This window comes from Rhodamnia argentea, chromosome 8 (genome assembly GCF_020921035.1).
Source record: "Rhodamnia argentea isolate NSW1041297 chromosome 8, ASM2092103v1, whole genome shotgun sequence".
NCBI lineage: Eukaryota > Viridiplantae > Streptophyta > Magnoliopsida > Myrtales > Myrtaceae > Rhodamnia > Rhodamnia argentea.
Window position 1 is genome coordinate 26,626,192 of NC_063157.1, and position 19,838 is coordinate 26,646,029.

General features: G+C 41.3%; 2 protein-coding genes across 9 annotated transcripts; one reads left to right on the forward strand and one right to left on the reverse strand.

Moving 5' to 3' along the window:
- Positions 1–1,539: 1,539 nt before the first annotated feature.
- Positions 1,540–6,579, forward strand: LOC115738298 (probable splicing factor 3A subunit 1). 5 transcript variants are annotated; one of them, XM_048283818.1, is made up of 4 exons: positions 1,540–1,705; positions 2,750–5,007; positions 5,132–5,433; positions 6,203–6,579. In XM_048283818.1, the coding sequence occupies exons 2-3, from the start codon at positions 2,848–2,850 to the stop codon at positions 5,399–5,401; spliced, it is 2,430 nt and encodes an 809-aa protein (XP_048139775.1). In that variant the 5' UTR covers positions 1,540–1,705; positions 2,750–2,847; the 3' UTR covers positions 5,402–5,433; positions 6,203–6,579. The 5 variants fall into 5 exon arrangements, with proteins under 5 accessions (XP_048139775.1, XP_030526757.1, XP_030526758.1 ...); XM_030670897.2 differs by lacking the exon at positions 6,203–6,579 and adding an exon at positions 5,605–6,193; XM_030670898.2 differs by lacking the exon at positions 6,203–6,579 and adding an exon at positions 5,710–6,193.
- A 90-nt stretch (positions 6,580–6,669) lies between these two features.
- On the reverse strand, positions 6,670–17,406 carry LOC115738296. 4 transcript variants are annotated; one of them, XM_048283815.1, is made up of 8 exons: positions 16,997–17,406; positions 15,598–16,019; positions 14,687–14,754; positions 14,194–14,592; positions 12,095–13,463; positions 9,944–10,059; positions 8,015–8,156; positions 6,670–7,547 (listed from the first exon to the last, which is right to left on the reverse strand). In XM_048283815.1, the coding sequence occupies exons 1-8, from the start codon at positions 17,389–17,391 to the stop codon at positions 6,868–6,870; spliced, it is 3,591 nt and encodes a 1,196-aa protein (XP_048139772.1). In that variant the 5' UTR covers positions 17,392–17,406; the 3' UTR covers positions 6,670–6,867. The 4 variants fall into 4 exon arrangements, with proteins under 4 accessions (XP_048139772.1, XP_030526751.1, XP_048139773.1 ...); XM_030670891.2 differs by having other exon boundaries at positions 6,673–7,547; positions 15,598–16,005; positions 16,997–17,308; XM_048283816.1 differs by lacking the exon at positions 16,997–17,406 and having other exon boundaries at positions 6,675–7,547; positions 14,680–14,754; positions 15,598–15,761.
- Positions 17,407–19,838: the final 2,432 nt, after the last annotated feature.

The window sequence follows — 19,838 nt, forward strand, 5'->3', positions numbered from 1 at the left end:
GGCCCAATTCCGATGCTTGTCGACGCGGCCGGGTTCGCCAAGCGGCATTGCCGCCCGAGCCGCCATCTCTGCCCACCTCCCGTCCTTCTGTGTCGCGGCGCTGTTGCTTTGCTTCCTGGACTTGCCATCAACCACCAGAGAGAGGCACTACCGACACTCCAACTTCCCCACCTACTCCAACAAGGACTCCACCACCTACGGTGCGAAACGGCTCCACTGGCGCGACTCATTTCAAGGCTTACTCCGTCGGTGAGAACTTACCGGTACAGCCACGGCTCGAAAACTCACAGCAACAAGTTCTCCATCAACAGCATTAAAGGCAACATGGTAAATGAGCTTCAACAGCCACCGAGTTGCCTCCATTGGCAGCAACGACAAGTTCATTAGGTTACAAATTGAGGTGTGGTTCATACTTCCCAAAGACAGAAAAGCAGTGAGTCTCGCTCCACAGTGAACCGTCATAGGGCTTTTATAGTTTCTTCAGGCTAGACCCACAAAGCAAGTAAATATGAAAAGTGAATCAACTTGGTCTAGCTTGAAGAAGCTCTCTCGTTCTTCAAGAATAGATCCGTCATTTCATCTAAGCACAATCGACGGCCGATCATTGAATCTCATATGATCATTAGTGATGAGCTCACACCAAGAAATCTTTTTAATAGCTACGGCTTTGTCAAAAGGCAATGCGAACCTAGGTTCATCGTCTCCAGCACCATCACCATATAAGACGAGCAACACAAATAGGTTGAGAAAGTACAAAAAACGCCTTATAAATTCTAGATTTATATCTAGATCGGGAGAGAATAACCGTAAAAGGATACTAGTTGATCACAAAATTAATTTCAAATAAGCCGATTGATAGAGAAAAAACTTTGAGAATTGTCGAAGCCTTGACAACCTAGAGCAAGCACTCGAACCCGGAGCGAGCAATTATGGAAAGCTGATTCTTTCAAGGCACTCATGCTTCAACCTTTGGAGAGCTTAAATGTCGATCACTCGTCCACGAAATTAACGAAGAAATTTATATAAGAAGAAGAAGAAGAAGAAGAAGAAGAAGGATGGGAAGATCTAAAGAAATATAGAGAAGAGGGAGGCAGGAAGGGAGCGCCCCCTCGCTCCCTCGAGAACACTTCTGTAAGGAAAAAAAACGGAAGGCGACGACAGGAGGGACAGAAATGTAAGGAAGGAAAACTGCCCGCTTTATCACATGTTCTTAATTTTTTTTTTTTTTACTTCTTTAATTACTTCTGAAGTTAAAAAATGCTCTAAAAGTAGATAAATAAAATTGCGTAACTAATTTACATTATCAAATCGATTTTTTTGTTGTATTCTAGGAGTGTTGTCATTTGTATCCTTAATCTTCCAACTATTTCACAAAAAAAACCAAAAAAGTACGGAAATGAAAAAGATTCTCTTTCTTTAGGTAAAAAAAATTCTACTCCAGCAATGTTGTGCCCTTCATCTTCCAACTATGTAAAAAAAAAAAAAAAAAAGGAAAAATTCTCTCTCTACCGCCCTCGGCTTTGGTCCGAATGCCGCCCTTGGCGTTAAAGCGGCACATATAAGTCGATCTCGAGGGAATTAGGGCTTATTCCGATTGGGCAATTGGGGCGATAATACTGGAGAGCTCGACGATCGATTCGCCTCCCCGTCCCTTTCGCCCTTCCTGCCTCCGGCGACTGTACCGGCCGTGTCTCCGCCGCTACAGGTGTGTTCCTGGTTCATTTCGCTGTTTCATCTCTGTTTTCCGTTACGAGGCGTTGTGGGACGACGGGCTCAGCTTTGTCGGAACGGAGTGTTTCGTTCGGCTGTGAGGGGCGGCTGGAGATGTCTCTCCGTGGTTCGGGGTAAGTTAAGAGACTCTAGGTTTTAGTGGGTTTTTTCTATTGGGTTCGGTGAATTCGAGTTCTGTGGACGACCGAGGCAATTACGAGCTGTCGATCTGGTTATAGCGATGGCTACGCGGCACTAGTGCCGCTTGAAGGAGTGAGGACGGCGCGGTGATTTGGGGCGGGGACGGCGGGAGGGCTTGGTGCCTGGTGGTGAAATATGCGATGCACAGGGCGGGGAAATTTTAGGGTCTTCCTTTTCTGTGTATGGTGTGTGTATTACTGGATGAATTTTGTTGAGCCTATGCTCCACAGAGTTTTTAAGATTCCCAAATGTGTGTTTGAACGAAAAGTTTTGAAGGGACTGCGGTTTGTGTTCAACGGGTTGATTAGCGCTCCGGTTCTTGGGCGACAGACATGTTGTTTGGATAGAGAGAATAGGGGTGCGGTGCCTTTATAGTGGGATTATAATTGATACGAGTACCATGCACCCAGACATTACCAGTCATACTATCTCGTGTACCGCCAGTCAACCGTGAGAATGTTCTCTCTGTGCCACGTTGCCTGTAGTCCTGGCTTTCTAGATTTGTTTCTCTAAACAGATGTGTCTGCTCCCCTTGTACCTTGGGACTAGTGAATTACTTATTTGCTAGTTATAAAAAGATTCTGCTCAAATGGAAGTGTACAGTTCTTGGCAAGCCATTTCACTTTATAGGTCTGTCTAAGAGGCTCTATTGGCTGGATTTTTATACTGGAAAATGAGGTTATATTTTGCGGACTTTGGTGATGACGACATACTGTTTTGATGTCTTATCTACGTTTGATTACACTTTTCCTCCTCGTGATCTGGTGGCAACTCTTGCCTGTATCAATCGTGATTATCCTCTAATTTCTTGCTCTTCCGTGTTTGGAAAATTTTTCAGGTCAATTGAGATCCTTTTGAGCAAAAGGTGTGGAACTTGTTAACGCATTTCCTTCTTGTTATCTACTACTTAAGAGTAAACTATTAGTCAAGGTGACAATGTTGGGTGCAACACCTATTTTGCCCCTTCCTGCCCCACCTTCTGATGGAAATCTTGGTCCTCTTCCTCCATCTCAATTGCCGGAGGAGCAGGAGGAGGATAAAACAGAAAATGAGGACAAGAGTAAAGCTACGCCTGCTTCAGTTGCTACCCACACAAGGACAATCGGAATTATACATCCTCCTCCAGACATCAAGAACATTGTCGACAAAACAGCTCAATTTGTTGCAAAGAATGGACCTGAATTTGAGAGAAGGATTATCGCAAACAATGCTGGCAATGCAAAGTTCAATTTTTTGAACTCCTCTGACCCTTACCATGCATATTACCAGCATAGATTATCTGAATTTCGGGCCCAGACTCAGGCTTCAGCACAGCAGACACCTCAGCCTGCAGATTCTGCTGTATCTGAGTCAGTTCCAGCTGCCCCTGTAGTGCAGGCTACAGCAGAGTCGATTCAATCAGACATCTTAGCCCAGTTGAAACCTGTACGTAAAGTTCTTGAGCCTCCAGAGACAGAACAATACACTGTCCGGCTTCCTGAGGGTATTACTGGGGAAGAACTCGACATTATAAAGCTCACAGCGCAGTTTGTGGCTAGAAATGGGAAGTCATTCTTAACCGGGTTGACTAGCAGGGAAATAAACAATCCTCAGTTTCATTTTCTCAAGCCTACTCATAGTATGTTTATGTTCTTCACTGCACTGGCTGATGCCTATTCAAAGGTGCTGATGCCTCCAAAGGGGTTGACAGATAAGCTTCAGAAGAGTGTTGCGGATATGACAACTGTGCTGGAAAGGTGTTTGCATCGGCTAGAATGGGAACGATCTCAAGAGCAGGCAAGGCAAAGGGCAGAAGATGAGATTGAGCAAGAGAGGATGCAAATGGCTATGATAGATTGGCATGATTTTGTTGTGGTCGAGACCATAGATTTTGCAGATGATGAAGATGAAGACCTTCCACCTCCAATGACTATTGAAGAGGTTATACGGAGAAGTAAGATGTCTAATCTGGAAGAGGAAGAGATGGTTGAGCCTGGAAGGGAGGTGGAAATGGAAATGGATGAGGAGGAGGTACAACTTGTTGAAGAGGGTATGAGGGCAGCTAGCATTGAAGAAAATGATGATGAGAGGAAGATTGTGGCCAGGGACAATGAGGAGGAACCACCTATGAGAATAGTAAAGAATTGGAAGAGACCAGAAGAGAGAATACCTGCTGAGAGAGACCCAACCAAATTTGTTGTTTCCCCTATTACTGGTGAACTGATCCTGATTAATGAAATGTCGGAACACATGAGAATTTCTCTAATTGATCCAAAGTACAAGGAACAGAAAGAGAGAATGTTCGCCAAGATTAGGGAGACTACTCTTGCTCAGGATGATGAAATATCTAGGAATATCGTTGGACTTGCAAGGACTCGTCCGGACATTTTTGGTACGACTGAGGAAGAAGTTTCTAATGCAGTGAAGGCTGAAATTGAAAAGAAGAAAGATGAGCAACCAAAGCAGGTTATATGGGATGGTCATACTGGCAGCATTGGACGCACTGCAAATCAAGCTTTGTCTCAGAATGCTAACATGGACGAACAGAATGATGCTGGAAATGATGCAAGGACTCTTCCTGGTCCTGCTGCTCCTCCACCAAGGCCTATGCTTCCATCTATTCGCCCTCTCCCTCCTCCTCCGGGACTTGCCTTGAATCTTCCTCGTGTCCCTCCAAACCCAGTCCAATATACTGCGCAAACTAGCGGTGCATTTCCGGTGCCTCCTCCCAGGCCTCCAGGTATGCCAATGGTATCTCCAGTTCGTCCACCACCACCTCCAATGCCCATGACTTCTGGACAGCAGCCCATGATGGTTAATGGGCCACCTATGCCACATCATTTATCTATGAATCCATCTGGACTTCCTGCACCACCTCCTCCTGGATCTCAATTTACACCCATGCCGGTTCCGCGACCTTTTGTCCCCATGCCTGTTCCCCCAACTGGTTTGCCCATGATGCCGCCGCCACCACCGCCTCCTTCGTCACAGGGAATTGCTCCACCCCCACCTCCTGAGGAGGCACCTCCACCTCTTCCAGAAGAGCCAGAGCCAAAGAGGCAGAAGCTTGATGACACTGCCCTTATTCCGGAGGATCAGTTTCTGGCCCAAAATCCAGTATGTGACCTTTGTTGTTTTTGCATTTCTCTGTTGCTACCTATTATTTTCTGATTCTCTATATTTGTATTCGAATTTTGATGTCCATGGACTGATTGACATTCTTTGATTGGAATTGTTGCAGGGCCCTGCTCGTATTAATGTATCTGTGCCCAATCTCGACGAAGGAAATCTTAAAGGCCAGGTGTTGGAAATTGCGGTGCAGTCCTTATCCGAAACTGTGGGCAGTCTGAAGGAAAAGATTGCTGGGGAGATACAATTACCAGCAAATAAACAGAAATTGAGTGGAAAACCTGGTTTCCTCAAGGATAATATTTCTCTTGCGCATTACAACATCAAAGATGGGGAAACCCTTGCACTTTCTCTGAGGGAACGTGGTGGCAGAAAGCGATGAAAAGATCCCTGGTGCCACCAGGACGTTAAAAGGTTCTCCCTGGAACTTCTTCTAGCCATGAATATAACCCATGTGTTTTTGCGGGACTCCACTTAGTACCAGATGATAATGTTCTGGTTGAAGTTGAATTGGCAATGTACTAGCAGTGTTAAATTCTGTCTTTTTCCCCAATCTTTAGACTGATACTGTGGTATTTACTACAGATGTGGCACCTTGGAATTTCTGTTCAAGGGCATTGGGAAGTATTCTTATTTAGGCTGTAGGAGTTATCTGATAGTACTACTAATCTGCTCATTTTGGACTTGCAGCTCACTGGAAGTTTGTGGCCATTTTGAGATGCTGGTTTTGATTTTCATTAGATGGATCCTGGAGTGAGATCCTCCTGTACCTTTTGGAACTTTTGTTTGGGCTAGTTAAGATCTTTGCAAGAAATGTCTTATATTTTTAACGAGTCAGTTATTGCTTTTTCGGGGAAAGTCATGATGGAAGTCTTTCTCTAGATGTACCTTTTTTTTTCATAGGATCCATTCTTGTGACATGGATGGATTTACAGTGTCTAATTTGGTTCCTGCAGAACATGTGGAGATGAACAGTCCTTGTGTTCCGGGGATGCTGTGTTTCACTTCATCACCTCTGGCGCAATTTATTATGGTCTAGCAATAGCAAGCAGTTGTAGGGCGGCTGTCCTCTGATGATATCTTTTCTATTTAGCACAACATCCGTATCTCTGTCTCGATCTCTCGAACAGGATATTTCGGCATGTTTTGCGAAAATTACTGATTCTCTTGTATACCATGGCAGGTTGGACTTTGGTCACCAAGCTAATAATAGGTCAACTATTTTGTTTGACCGTTCCAGTTAGCTTGCGCTTTTGGTTGCAACTGACCTGCCCTTTAAACATGCCATTAGTTCCTGCACTGGTTGAGCTCGTGTATGCATACTTGATTTTGTCCATGGCAAAAAACGTAGCAAGAGATTTGTATGGGGGCAAATTACAGGTATCGCCAGCCAGAAAGAGAGCCACCCGTACATTTCTTGGTCAATCGTGGTATCCCGTGGGGGGAAGCTGAGATTTGGTCAGGTTCTGGGTTTGTGGAGAAATGTCTGTTGAAGCTCAAGGTGAAACTTAATGAACTTTTATGTCCGCATTGGCAATTGACTAAATTTTCGTAGTTAGAACGGAAATTTGTAAGCTGTTTTACAAAATTTTTGAAACACCTTAGAATTTAATTAGAGTAGGCCCAAAAAATACCTGAAAACTAGCAGAATGCTATATGTACATTTAAACCGACAATCTCTGAAAGGGGTAACCTTAATCCAACCTCAACTCTCTGAGGACTTCTGATGAAATACAACTAGGACAAGACGCATCCTTCTTTTAGACGCTCTTTCGAAATTCATATAACAGGCTTTTCAAAGTTATTCTGACTCGAAGGATTTCTAGCCAGATCGTACAAAGTGAATGATCATGGTCTTGGCCAAGTAAATTCCTTCATTGCATCCTCCTTGATGTTCCAAGCGCCTTTATCAATCTCATCGAATAGTTGGTCCCAACCCCAGCTTGCATACCCCAAGAAAAACCAGTAATCAGTTACAGATCCATTTCCCGCCCTGAGTTCATTGATCTCTCTAACCGTCTCCAACTGGTCGATGAAGCGCATCCCAGGTAGGATTTCCAGGTACTGGTTCTTATCGACTCGAGTGAAACTGACTAAAGGCAATCCACGGTTCACAAGTGGCCCACCAAGTGACAGAGGCGCCTCCTTAAGAAATTCAGACCATTCTTCCAGTTCGTGCAGAAAATCCCAGCTAATAGGCTTGTTAATAATCAGACCTTGAAACCCAGTGATTTGATTAGCTTTCACAATAAGAATCAGGGAGTTATCAAATGGGTGCATGCCAAGAAGTTTCTCAGTAGCAACAAGGATGGAACCCACTACCACACGGGAAGCTGCTCCATCAGGGTCATTTGATTTAGGCAATTCCGTCCAACTGTACTTGACTGTTCTGTCGGTTGCCTTATTTTGCAGCAAAAAGTCTTGTAACTGATCCTTTCCTGTGAGACTTTCCTCGTGAGCCACATTAGATGTTGTGCTGAAAGACTTTTGACCCATGTCATGTTTTGCCGGTGGTGTCCACAGGATTCCTATGAAAAAGGGAAAAAGGGAAATCAGGTTTCTAGTCAGTATAAATCGTATTGACCAATCTATAAACATGCAATATGGTAAATTCTGAGGAATTCAGATGAACCGAGGTAGAATAACAGTAACAATAATTCAAACTTAAGGTTTTTGAACAAAGGGAAAAGGGAACATATAGCCCAGAAAGTTTTGCAACACTTGCTGATATCATGAAGGAAAGGGGGTAGAACTAAATAATGGATCTTCTGCAATAATGGGAAACCGTGTTCAAAGAATAATAGAAACGGTCAATATCTGACAGAAAGTAAAATGGTCCAAAAAGCAGCCAGATACGGAAACTGGACACGCTCATGAGAAGCATCTATTCAATTCTCACAATAGGGTACCATCCTGAGAATTCAACCAGTTTCCTCATTGAATAAACACTGATGGCCTACAGTAGGTGGCTCCGTGCAGAAAAAGAAGGCATTACCCTTCTCCTCGATGAGATTATGAGAATGACTTCCATGGTCAGCTAAGAACTCGACAATAGATGCAACTGCCATATCCCCATCATAAGACACAGAAGTTTTATTTTCTGCTGGAAACAACACCAAAGCCGGGTAAAGTTCTCTCTGCAAATCCCAAACTACAACAGTGAGTCTTGTTGTCATGGAACATTTGCAGACCATATTGATAACTTCTTAGCAATAACAAGCTGTATAAGTCAACATATTGAACCTAAAAGACTGCCGGCAACTAGGTGAGAGGAATCATCCATGTGTGGAAACAAACTTTCACAAGAATTCCAAAGTCACATCTTGCCATTTTACTCCTTAAACTCGGTAACTCTTTCCAAAGGAAACACATCATAGAGTAATATACTTTGATTCAGAATGCACAAGCATTGTTCTAGGTTTTTTGGGACCACTACTCTATTGCTTTTGCAAATGGATCAAGGAAAGCTCATGCTTGTCTAGATGCAGATATATCATATCTAGTTTGATAAAAACTAGATATTTCCAAATTATTCACAAAGCTTTTTGAAAGATTACAATGCAGCCCTATGCTTTGGCTAACTTAACCGGACAACCCTCTAATTACACCTTACCCCTCCCAAACGTATTATTACGCCAGCTTTGGTTTTCTGAATCCAGATTTGGAACGGATGTCTGATGGAATGGAATATGGAGCATTTAGCCAATACATCTTTCATAGAAAGGTACAAAAGTTTAACACACTAAGATCTTCGATATAATATGCAAAAATACAGGAAATGGCTTTTGAGATTCTTGAGGGTCATTTATGGATTGTTGAGCATCGAATATGGCTCCATCAACTTTCGCCATTCTTTTCTTATTGATCTTTAAACTACAACACCACTCTTTGTTCAGCTTAGTCAACTTCAGTCAGAATTGTTTAGTTCAAATTGGCAACTGGCTCCTCCACAGACCTTCCTTTTTAGTGGTTTAAAAAAAAAAAAAGTTCAGGGTAGTATCCTCACAAGAAAATGCTACCAGGTCTTTCTTTCTTTATTATGAGTCTTCTAGAATGTTTCGCTCTACAGAATGCTCGTGATTTGGAGATTGAGGGTCTTTTTGGTATAAGAAAACATTCTCAATATTTATTTACATTGTGAACAAAAGTATCATAAAAAACCAACAAGTTCTAGTGTCTTCTAGAAATTAGGACTCGAGCACCCTACTCTGTCTCCTGTCTCATCACTAAACTCATATGCCTTTTTCAGAGCGCCCCCCCGCCCCCCAAAAAAAAATAAACCGACCCTTTCCTTCCTCTCTCTTTCTCTCTCTCTCTCCTGCACACACCTTTCAATGTCATCTCCCGCATACACCATCCTACTCTCCTCTCCTCCACTTTAAATATTTTGTTTGAGTTTTCTTTTTCTTTTTCCAACTTTAATTAGCCCAAAAACTGGTCATTTACTGGGCGGACCTGGCCCCAAAAACATGCCGAAATCTCAGGCCTCGGTGGCCCAATAGCTATTACCCTCTAGGTTGTCCAAGTCCGAGCCCACCGAATGATCTGGTCTATATGCCATTTCTCTTCATAGTTCGACGGTCAACACTCAAATATTATCTCAAGTCAGCATGACATGAATTAGTGTGCTCAACAGATCTGGAAAAATTGACGAGTCTTAGATCTAGCAAAGGTAATCATCATAATTTCGCCAAACTTCAATAATGGCTCTTACAGTTCACGCACTTTCTTAGAGATGCCCTATCCGTATGCAGTTTTGCACCCCCTAAAACATGCGAACAGTTGACCAAATTACAGTATAAGGTAAAATCCAGAGATGAAGGATTAAGCGATAATTTCAACAACCAAGACAAAATCAAGATCATTCATCTAAAAGTAGAGGTAACGAGAAAAAAGCAATGAATGAACTTCAAACAAGACATACCTGGTTCATTGCTTTGAAAATCAGACTGCAATCATTCATTGTGCAATCCATCAAGTAAACAAGAGGAAGCTTTTGAGCCATATCCTCCGTGTTGTCTTCCACATATGAAGCACTTCCTAAATTAGGTAAAAGTTACACATTTTTGTCCCTCGAAATATACACCAAGTTGAAATACATTTCTGAAAAAGACGAGTATCAATAGAGTCTCGCCCTGTCTTATCACTGGAAAATTTTACATAGTTCCTCCACAAGGCCCCGATAAGCAATACCTTAGCTTAACCAATAATGACATCCTAATAATGGTCGACCACCATCTTAGTAACCAAAAAACAGTTAATTTGCAGGGTAATATAACTATACATTATTTTGCCAAGTAATGCAACAGATTTTCAACATCTATACATAAAGCCCATATACTTAAAGGTAGAACCAACAAATATACTAAGACATGTATGAACGTATGCAGGCAAGCATTTCTATTTGTGCATGTGCATGAGCGCAAAGCCAGTGAGCTTCATGAGAAGTTAGTAATATCTGTCCAATAAATGTACACTTATGAGTTGAATACTGTTGAAGTTGTTGTCCCACATCGCTTGACAATAGGTCCTATATGCTCTTTATATTCATGTGGTCTCCCTCCACCTATTAGCTTAAGCTTGTGGGTTGGATTTTCTAATATGGTATCAGAGTTAGTGTTATTTCTTTTGCAAATGTGTGTCCACCCCCCATTAGTCAAATTCCACGTCCGCTCGTTATCGCCTTGCATGTGAGAGGGGGTATTGAAGTTGTTGTCCCACATCACTTGACAATGGGTCCTATATGCTCTTTATTTTCATGTGGTCTCCCTCCACCTATCAACTTAATCTTTTGGGTTGGACTTCTAACAAATATCATATTATTTTCTTAGGTGCTATTAAACCTGATGAGTGGTCACAGCAACAGTAAGGGTGCAATGTAAGTGTCATTATTGTCGAAATAGAATTGCACCATCACGGCTATTAAGTTGTTTGGTTTAGGTAATAAACCAGATATATTAAGTTAACACAAGGTAATAGCAAAGAAATGGGGTAAAATGTCCAAAAAGCCCTATCGCTTTCTCTAACAATCTGCCAATTATAATTACGTCAATTTTGAGGTTAGATAGGTCAAAAACTCGAATCCATGTCCATATCTGATACTCATACCCCAATTCTAGGTGACATAGCAAACAATCATAAGGGAAACATGATAACCACATTTATAAATCAATTCAAATGTGAATTGCAAAAAGTTGTGATATACGTATATTCAAGTGCCTGAAGAAAGGGGTGGGACCAAACCCTCTCCAACCATGCCACTGACTGGTAAGTTCCAAATTATGGACATTATTCACATGAAAACTTAATAAAAAATTAAATGTGTGTGATGTCCATTCTTGTAACCCACCAATCAGAGGCATGTTTGGAGGGCGTTACCTCCAACAGAGTTGAAGGAAAACATAGGCCCCGAAGGAAATTTTTAACATTCTATTTTAGCACAAACTATTTCAAATATTCACTTAACCAGATGTTTCTACACTTGAATTATGGTGCTTAAACAGATCTGAAGGGGCCACCCTAAAGACATGGATTAGCTCAGGTCTACCCACATACTTAGACCAATTATGACCAATCAACACAGCAGCACTTGAATGTCCAAACTTCCACTAAAAACACCAAAATGCTCTTAATTGGGCAGCTCATGGCATGCCATTGCCAGATGAAAGAGATGCAGAAGAAAATGGTGCTGAAGTTTGCCTAGTGAAAGCAAGAAAGCCTTCGACCAAAAAAAAAAGAAGAAGATTCCTAATGAACAGATGTAAAGCTGTCAGGTGTAAAGCTGTCAGGTGTCACCTGAGTTCATGAGGTCATTGAAGCTGTCAGGTGTAAAGCTGCTTGTTGGAGGAAGATTCCTAATCAACAGATCCATTGGGAAATCCGCATCAATTAGGGGTTTCCACAAAAGAATTTCTTACTAGACTCTAAGCTCTTTTGCTTGCTGGGGGGTAAGGCCTCCAGTCAACTATTTGAGGGAATGCCTTCTTTCTAGTTGTTCTGTTCTATCTATTAGGGGTGATAAAAAGGGGATTTATTAAGAAGAAGAAGAAGTAGAAGCAAGAAAGCAGATACTCACCACTGCTGAACTGTGCTTGAGCATTTTGAAACCCACAAGATAGCATGTTCATATAGCCCCTCAAAGCTCGATGTACTTCGCGAACAACTATTTCCATTCTCTGGCAAAATCCACACCAGCCATTGCTAAACAGGACCAACATATCCTTCCGCCTAGCAGGTGCAACATTACCAATCTCAGAGTGATTAAAACCAAAAACCAGCTCATAAAAAGTTTTAGCCGCTATCCGTGGTATAAAATCAGCCTCATGAAAATCCAAATTTACGAATGGGGGTTGAGCAGCCTCCCGAGGCATCAGTATCAAAGACTCAGATTGCTGATACGGGAGAAGACTTCCATTCAAATACCCATTCAGGAAGATAGCCAGTGGAGTGTAGCTAAAATTCGTCTGATCTGAGAACAGATAGTGGCATTGCAAAATTGGATCAATTATTACCAAGGATGGAACCTTCAACCCTCCAGTCAAGGCCTTCAGCAGCCGGAAATTACCATCCAAAAAGAAAAATGAACCTTCTAAGCCTCGTGGCTGCAGCTGTTCCCTTGATTCATCTACCTTCGATAGATGTATTTTATCCACTCTGATATCTTCAAGATTATCAAGTTCAGTATTGGTAAAAGGTTGCTCACTTTCAGCAGATGTTAAATCATCGTTCAAACTAGCAGTGTCTCTCTTCTCTTCATCGTCGTGCAAAGGTTCTGAACCAGTGGGATTTATATTTTCCCCGAGTCCTGCAGCTGAGGTGCTCATAATATCCATTACTTTCTCCTGGTCCCGATCAATCTGACTTACAAGGTCTTCCTTGGAAATTTCAACTGAAGCCTGGTTAGGCTGAATTTCTGTCTGAGACAACAATGGATTTGCTATTTTAATCTCAAAATCATCAGACAGAAGTTGGAAGCCTGCCTTCTTGGCGAGTGAGCTCAACTTGGCTGCCTTGTTTTTCTGAAGAAGATTTTCCAAAACCTCATGCAAAGAACTTACTTGCACATCAGTAGCAATCTTATCCAAAGTTACATGCTTTTCCTCATTCACTAACATGAAAGACACCCTATCCCCTAATTTTACACTCTGAGCTGATTGGTATAGTTTCAACTTAGGATGTGATGTACTTCCCGATGCTTTAGGGTGCCTATGCATGCTTCTTGACGACAAATGTGAATGGGCTGAAAATTTTCCCAGCTCTTCCTTATTCTCTTCACTCATGTGAGCGGGGATATGGTATCGCAGTGCCAGTTCTCTAAAAGCATCGAGAGCTTCCTTACTCTTAATTCTTGTTTCTGATGAGTCCGATGACCTATCCACAAAAAGAAGTATCGATGGCCTATTTGCTGGTAAAGCGGGCTCTATGTTACGCTCATTATCTTCCAACTACAAGATATAAAAAGGGTATTTACATCAATAAAAAATGGAAAAATGTGCAACTAAACTAAAACACAAATGAACAATGCACAGAGAGTCTTGCAGGCCTAGAAATATTTAAAGCCCTAATAAGTATCTTGAGCTTTCATAACTTGTGTATCTGTTTCAGAAAGAACTTTCTGTTTTTACAGAATATTCAGGTTTATTTCACAAATGAAGTTGACGTAGTAGATCAAGAGGAAATTAAAGGCTCGACCAAAATTAGGGTAAGGTAGTTATAGTCCTGGGAAATTTTTCCTCTTCTTAGAAAAAATCATTAGAATCGAAGTTGACCTAAACTAGTGAGTCATTCCACTTGAAAATTCGGACTAGCTCAGCCTGGCCACGGTCATAGGGCACATGATACATAGTCTCTCTTGAGAATGCATTTCAACGCGCTCTAAGAGTCTCCAAGTAGCATGAATGGAATCTATTATTACCCCTTCTACAACAAAGATGTGACAACTCTAATGCTCAAAACTGCAACTCACCACTCAGCTCTATCTCTGAGGCCCGGAAAATTACATATGACTAACATACATTATATTCATCTGGAATCTTTTCTACTTGATAAACTTGGTGTAAGTCATAAGGACTGCTAGTATATATGTTAAGGACCTTAAACGTTCGGCTAACCAAAGCAACAAGTGGTGCAGAATATTATAGAAGATCAAGGATGACATCTTAATGGAACACTCACTTCAGCAACTGCTGGATCTTCCATCTGCAGAAACCTCTCGAAGTCTTCCTCTTTCTCGAGATACTTTGAGCAACTGGGACATCCAGCATAATGTATCATTGCTGACCATGAATCAATTTCTCCAACCTCCAATGACAAAAGTAATGATCTATTTGTAATCAGGCCAAATCTATGTCTCTCAGGTGGCAGTAAAAACTCTCTTGCAGCTGTCATGAACTTTGAGAAGAAAGATTCAAATTGTTGAAACTCTCTGAAATTACATGAGACTCCTGCCCCGTGTCTCTCGTCCTCAGTGCTGTCCACGGTAGAACTATCATTGACCGAGCTTAATTCCCCAAAAGAAGTGATCCCATAGAATCCATTTTGGATTCCACATTGTGCGACGCCATTTTCCAAACTCTGCCCCAAAATAAGTAGGGATCATTAGAGAAACTCATTGATTTGTTTTTTCAAAAAGCAAAATCATATTAAGAGCAAGTAAAGTACCAGCCACCTTCTGCTTCTTGTTTCCAATAAATGTTGACATTCTGTCCATCTTGTCATGGACTTGAACAATATCCCCTGTAAAGTTCAGTCCTATTAGTCTTTGGCAACATTTCGGAACCGTGTATCATATGAGTTTGTGGATAAAATATCAATGTCCCCACAAGCCTGATATGAATTTTTAAAATCAACTTATTTAAATAGTTAAAAAGAAGGGCTGAGTCCACATCTTAACCTCTCAGTGGTTTTGCAATGTCTCTATATCTTTTTTGGCGTAATCAAGTCCTTCCGACAACTAATATGTCAAGTTCTTGACATGGCAATGGCAAGTGGTGCCCATACAGCAGGGAGAGGAAAGAGAGAATACCAGACCATCAACCGCGTCAATTTTTGCCACATTAGAAGTTTGAAGAGTTAAGCAACAAGTGGCGACGGAAGGACTTGATCGCACAAATTCAGAATTACATGTAACTAATAGCAACAAAAGGACTCCATACCACTACAGAAATAATTGGATGGGGAAATTAAAAAAGCACTACAAGGTAGGGGACAAAAAAGGGATTTAACCATGAAAAAAAAGAACGGCAAAATGTCATATAAACTTGTGATCAAATAGCACCAAAAAGAACATTGGGAGAGGCTGCCCTCAGCATGTTAGGATGAGTGTACGCCATTGCCAAACTTCCTTTGCCTCTAGGGCCAAAGCTTACAACGACTGGTTAAAAACACAGTAATGGTCTCAAACCAAGTCGGACAAATATAATTTAAAGCACAAAAAGAATCAACAAGGATTATCCGGGTAATATTGACTATTCAAAAGTACCTTAATACGGGCGATCAGCATGTTCAGTCAAAACCAGGAAATTCATCTATTTAAAACAACAACACTTCGTTTAGCATTGGTAACAAACATAAACATACCCTGTGAACCAAAACTGTGTTCAGTACCATTCTTCCTCCCCCTACTCAGCAATTCTGGAGCCCATCCACAAAATTCCAGAAGAAGTAAAGCTCTGTCCGTCGATTCAAGGAAGCTTTTCAAGTCTTGTTCAAAATTGATAAGTTCGAGGGGAAGATTTTCAGGAGGAACTGTCAGATAAGGATGAAGTGACGACAATATATTCTGTGCCCGAAGTCTTCCACGATACTTGTAAGATGTGGAATGGTGATAATACATAATGGCTGTTTCCTGGGAAGCACCTATAGCATCCGCCAGCATCTTTTCCACGTTTTTGTACATAAACATCAGCCTCAAGGAGCCAAATTCTTCTTTCCTTTTATGCAACGAATGAGCAATCTCTTTCATGAGTGATCGAGACTCACCAGACCCTACATGTGAAAAGCTGAGATGAAGATCTACAGAGAGGCCATAGTGTAGCAGGGCCTACTTTTACCCATACAACCTAACTTATTTTGACTCTTTAATTGAGGCCAACATTGCCATGTGAATATAATATGACAAGTGACTGTCATGGGTGTGGTGACTCAATATCATGCCAAGCATGTCATGTTGATGTTTTATGAAATCATCTTGACACCAACACATCTTCATAAAACTTCTAGGCACAAAATAGACATAATTTTCAAGTAAAAGCGACAAAAAAGGTCAAAGACAATATGCATCAACACAAACTGGTAATATAACGAGGCCATTTCTGTCAACCACCCTTCTCATGGAACTATATGTGGACGTCACCGCTCATACAGCTCATTCAGTCCATGAATTGTTAGTACTTATTTTTGTACATTCAGATGTTCGCCTGAACTGATAGCATCCACAACTTGCATGTTTACATTGCAAAACTGAATGCTCAAAATCGAGATATCTAGCATGTCAGATGCACACACCAATCACCATGCCTCATAATTAGTCAGAATTACACAGCCAAAGAGTTCAACATGAAGCTATTGATTCTGCAGCATAGGTATTGCGGAGTTATTAATGTCTTGCGGACTAGATACAAGATACACAAGGATGTTTGCTACATCAACCCCTGCAACACAAACTAACGAAACGAAACTTGAACTGACTTAAAATGAAATAGCCAAGCAGGGATAAACTTGCAGCGCATCAATATCAACGATCGTGCTAAACGAAGCTGTTGAAGAACTCAACAAGAAAATGGCATTGAGAAAATCCGACTACTAAGTTGCATCATTACACTCTCCGACAGAGGAACCGCCAATTACCAACTAAGCTAACACAAAGAGAACCGTGCGAGGATTGAACTGAGCTCTGGAAACACTCGAGCTCAGTCGACGAATGACTCGGCGCTCCAATGATAGACGTTTAGACGATGTCCGGTCACAGGGAACTTACATGGAAGAGTGACGAGGAGGAGACTGTGTGGGTGGTGCCTGATCTGAGAAGAGAAGTTCTGCTTGGTGACGAGCTTCCACTCGGCGAAGCCGCCGGGCTCGGAATCGGGGGTCGCCGGAGACGCAAGAGCCGGAATAGAAGCGAGAACCGACAGGAGCAGCAGAAGCAGCGGCTTCATCGGAACTCTTCAGGAATGTAATCGGCGACGCGAATGCTATGAGGTCTCCCCGAAGCTCAAGAGGCTTGAATTGTCTCCCCAGGTTCGCTTTGGGGTTTTGGCCGTCGCGAGCCTGCGGAGGAAGAAGAAGAGGATCCGGCTGAGATTCACCGGCGGTCACGGAAACTTCCACAGTCGTTTGTGTTTTCCAATAATCTGTGTATTCTTGTAATTTCATGTTTTTGCTGTATTTCTTTACACAAAGTCGCGAAAATTGAGGAAATTTTTCAAATTAAAGACATGCAATGCGATCATTTTCTTAAAATTGGGTTAAAATGAATCTTATTTCAAATAAAAGGTCATGAGAGTTTCAAAAAAGACTCCAAAAATTTCAAACAAGGATTTGACCTCGCCAGCTAGTCAAATATTCGGAGCGTTTAGGGGAATTTTTGTTCAAAAATAATTACAATTCTTAATTATTTATTTATTCTTTTCTTTTGTTGCAGTCCCACGCAGTTGTCGGCAAGGGGGACGACCTTGCCCGGGCAAGGCTTGTGACCATTGACGGCAGCGGGGTGAGGGTGGTCTTCGCCCAATTGAACGAGGGAAACCCTCGCCCAACTTTCTCTATAAGCATTGTCAATCGGTAATCATCGCTTGAGATCGGCCATTAGAGAAAAAAAATGAAAAGGAAAAAAAGAAATAAAAATCATAACATAAAAAACGAAAATGCTTTTGATGTTATGTGGATTTGGCCGGCCTTTGAGGTTGGGCAATTCTTTAAGATTAATATGGCTATTTCGGATATTGAAAAAATGAGACCATTTCAAATTCTTATTTTTCGACAAAAAGAAATTCTTATTTTTCTAACAAAAAAATTCTTATTTGAAATTTTTTGTAAATTGATTGTATAGATACTATCCCAACTAATTTGGGATAAAGATGATGTTGATGTTAGGGGTGTGCATGGTCCGGGCCGGTCCGGTCCCGGCATGGAACCGGAGACCGAACCGTAGTCCCGGTCCCGGCATGGAACCGAAGACCGAACCGTAGTCCCGGTCCCCATATTTTCGGGACCAAGGACCGGACCGGGACCAGCGGTCCCGTGTCCGGGCCGATCCCGGCCCGGTCTCGGTCCCAGCCCAGTAGAACCGCTAACTATTGAAAATCTAGTCAACTTAATAAACTATGCCATGGTAAAAAAACATAGCGACTCGCTATAACTTTTATGATCGACGAACTTGACCAAAATGTTCGAATTCAATACCAAATCCAACCATTACATGATAAAAACATCACCAACCGCACTCAAAAAAGCCCGCAGAGAAAAAAGATGACCAAAAACAAGATGAAAAATAAGACTAAAAAGAGAGTCTTGAGGAGGAGAGTGCGACCGTGCAAGGTTGGGAAAAAAATGGACAGTGGACTTTTATTATTCTGTTTTGTTTTCAATTTTTTTTTTTGCAATTGTATATTTATATATAAATAATTGTATATTATTGGCGGTCCGGTCCGGGCCGGGCGAGTCCAATCCCAATACAAGAAATCCGAGAACCGGATCGCCCATCCACCGATCCCATTTATTGGGACCGGGGACCGGACCATCCACCTCAAGGATCGGACCAACCCGGCCGGTCCGGGCCGGTCCGGTCCGGTTTGCACACCCCTAGTTGATGTCGATTGTGTAGATACTAAAATATCTAATATTAACCTATAGCTGTCTATTGTATAAAGTACGGTGAAAATTATGAAACCTTGTGTAATAATGGATTGGCTAAATTTCCTACCAAGCGGCAAACAAAACAATGTGGCTAATGTCAGGAACCCGTGGGGACGCCACATCAGCATTTTTACATAAATTTAGTTGGACCCGATCAAAATGCATTAACTATTCAACCAAAAAACAGAGAAAGAGAGAGAAAGTAGAGTTTATTAAATTACTGGATTTCCGCATGGTAAATATATTTCGATATTTTATCATACTTTAATTTAAGAAATCATCCTATGTCAATTGAAAATTTTAAATGCTTTTATGTTAGACTTCGCCTTTTCATATTTGAGATTGCATAATTTTCGTTCATGTCTTTTTCTCTATTTTAAAGAAGTAATAAGAAATTTCCCTAAATCATGCATCCGATTTGAAATTACTTCAATCTTTTTGCTCTACACTAGTTTTCTATCCAAAGTGTCGTACGAAGTATTTTATATATTATTCAACAAAAACGATACGCAATTAAATATACAAAAAAAAACTCATAATGCAATTATTGATGATACAAATATTATGTATTGTTTAAGCTAGCGAATTTTGTTTAAACATGCATAGATAATTTAATGCAATACTCCGATTTACCCGTTTCCAAAACTTAGATGGAATAATTAGAGAATTGGAGTGAATTTATTTATGCATATGATCCCACAACCTTTTGAGATAAGTAATTATAAAAATAAGCAAACAATTCACATATAAGAACCATTTAGAAGTTGTCAATGCATATTTTTTTGCTATTTACATTAGCGGACAAACTAACACGTGAATAATTTATTTTTGAGAGATATCCTTTTCAAACCCATGTGTGCATAGCTCAACAGTTAAGAATGATCTAGGATTATGAAAAAACTACTCTAATTTACAATTTGACTGCAAAGTAAGTAAAGTTTTTTAATACAACAATCGGAGCAAGT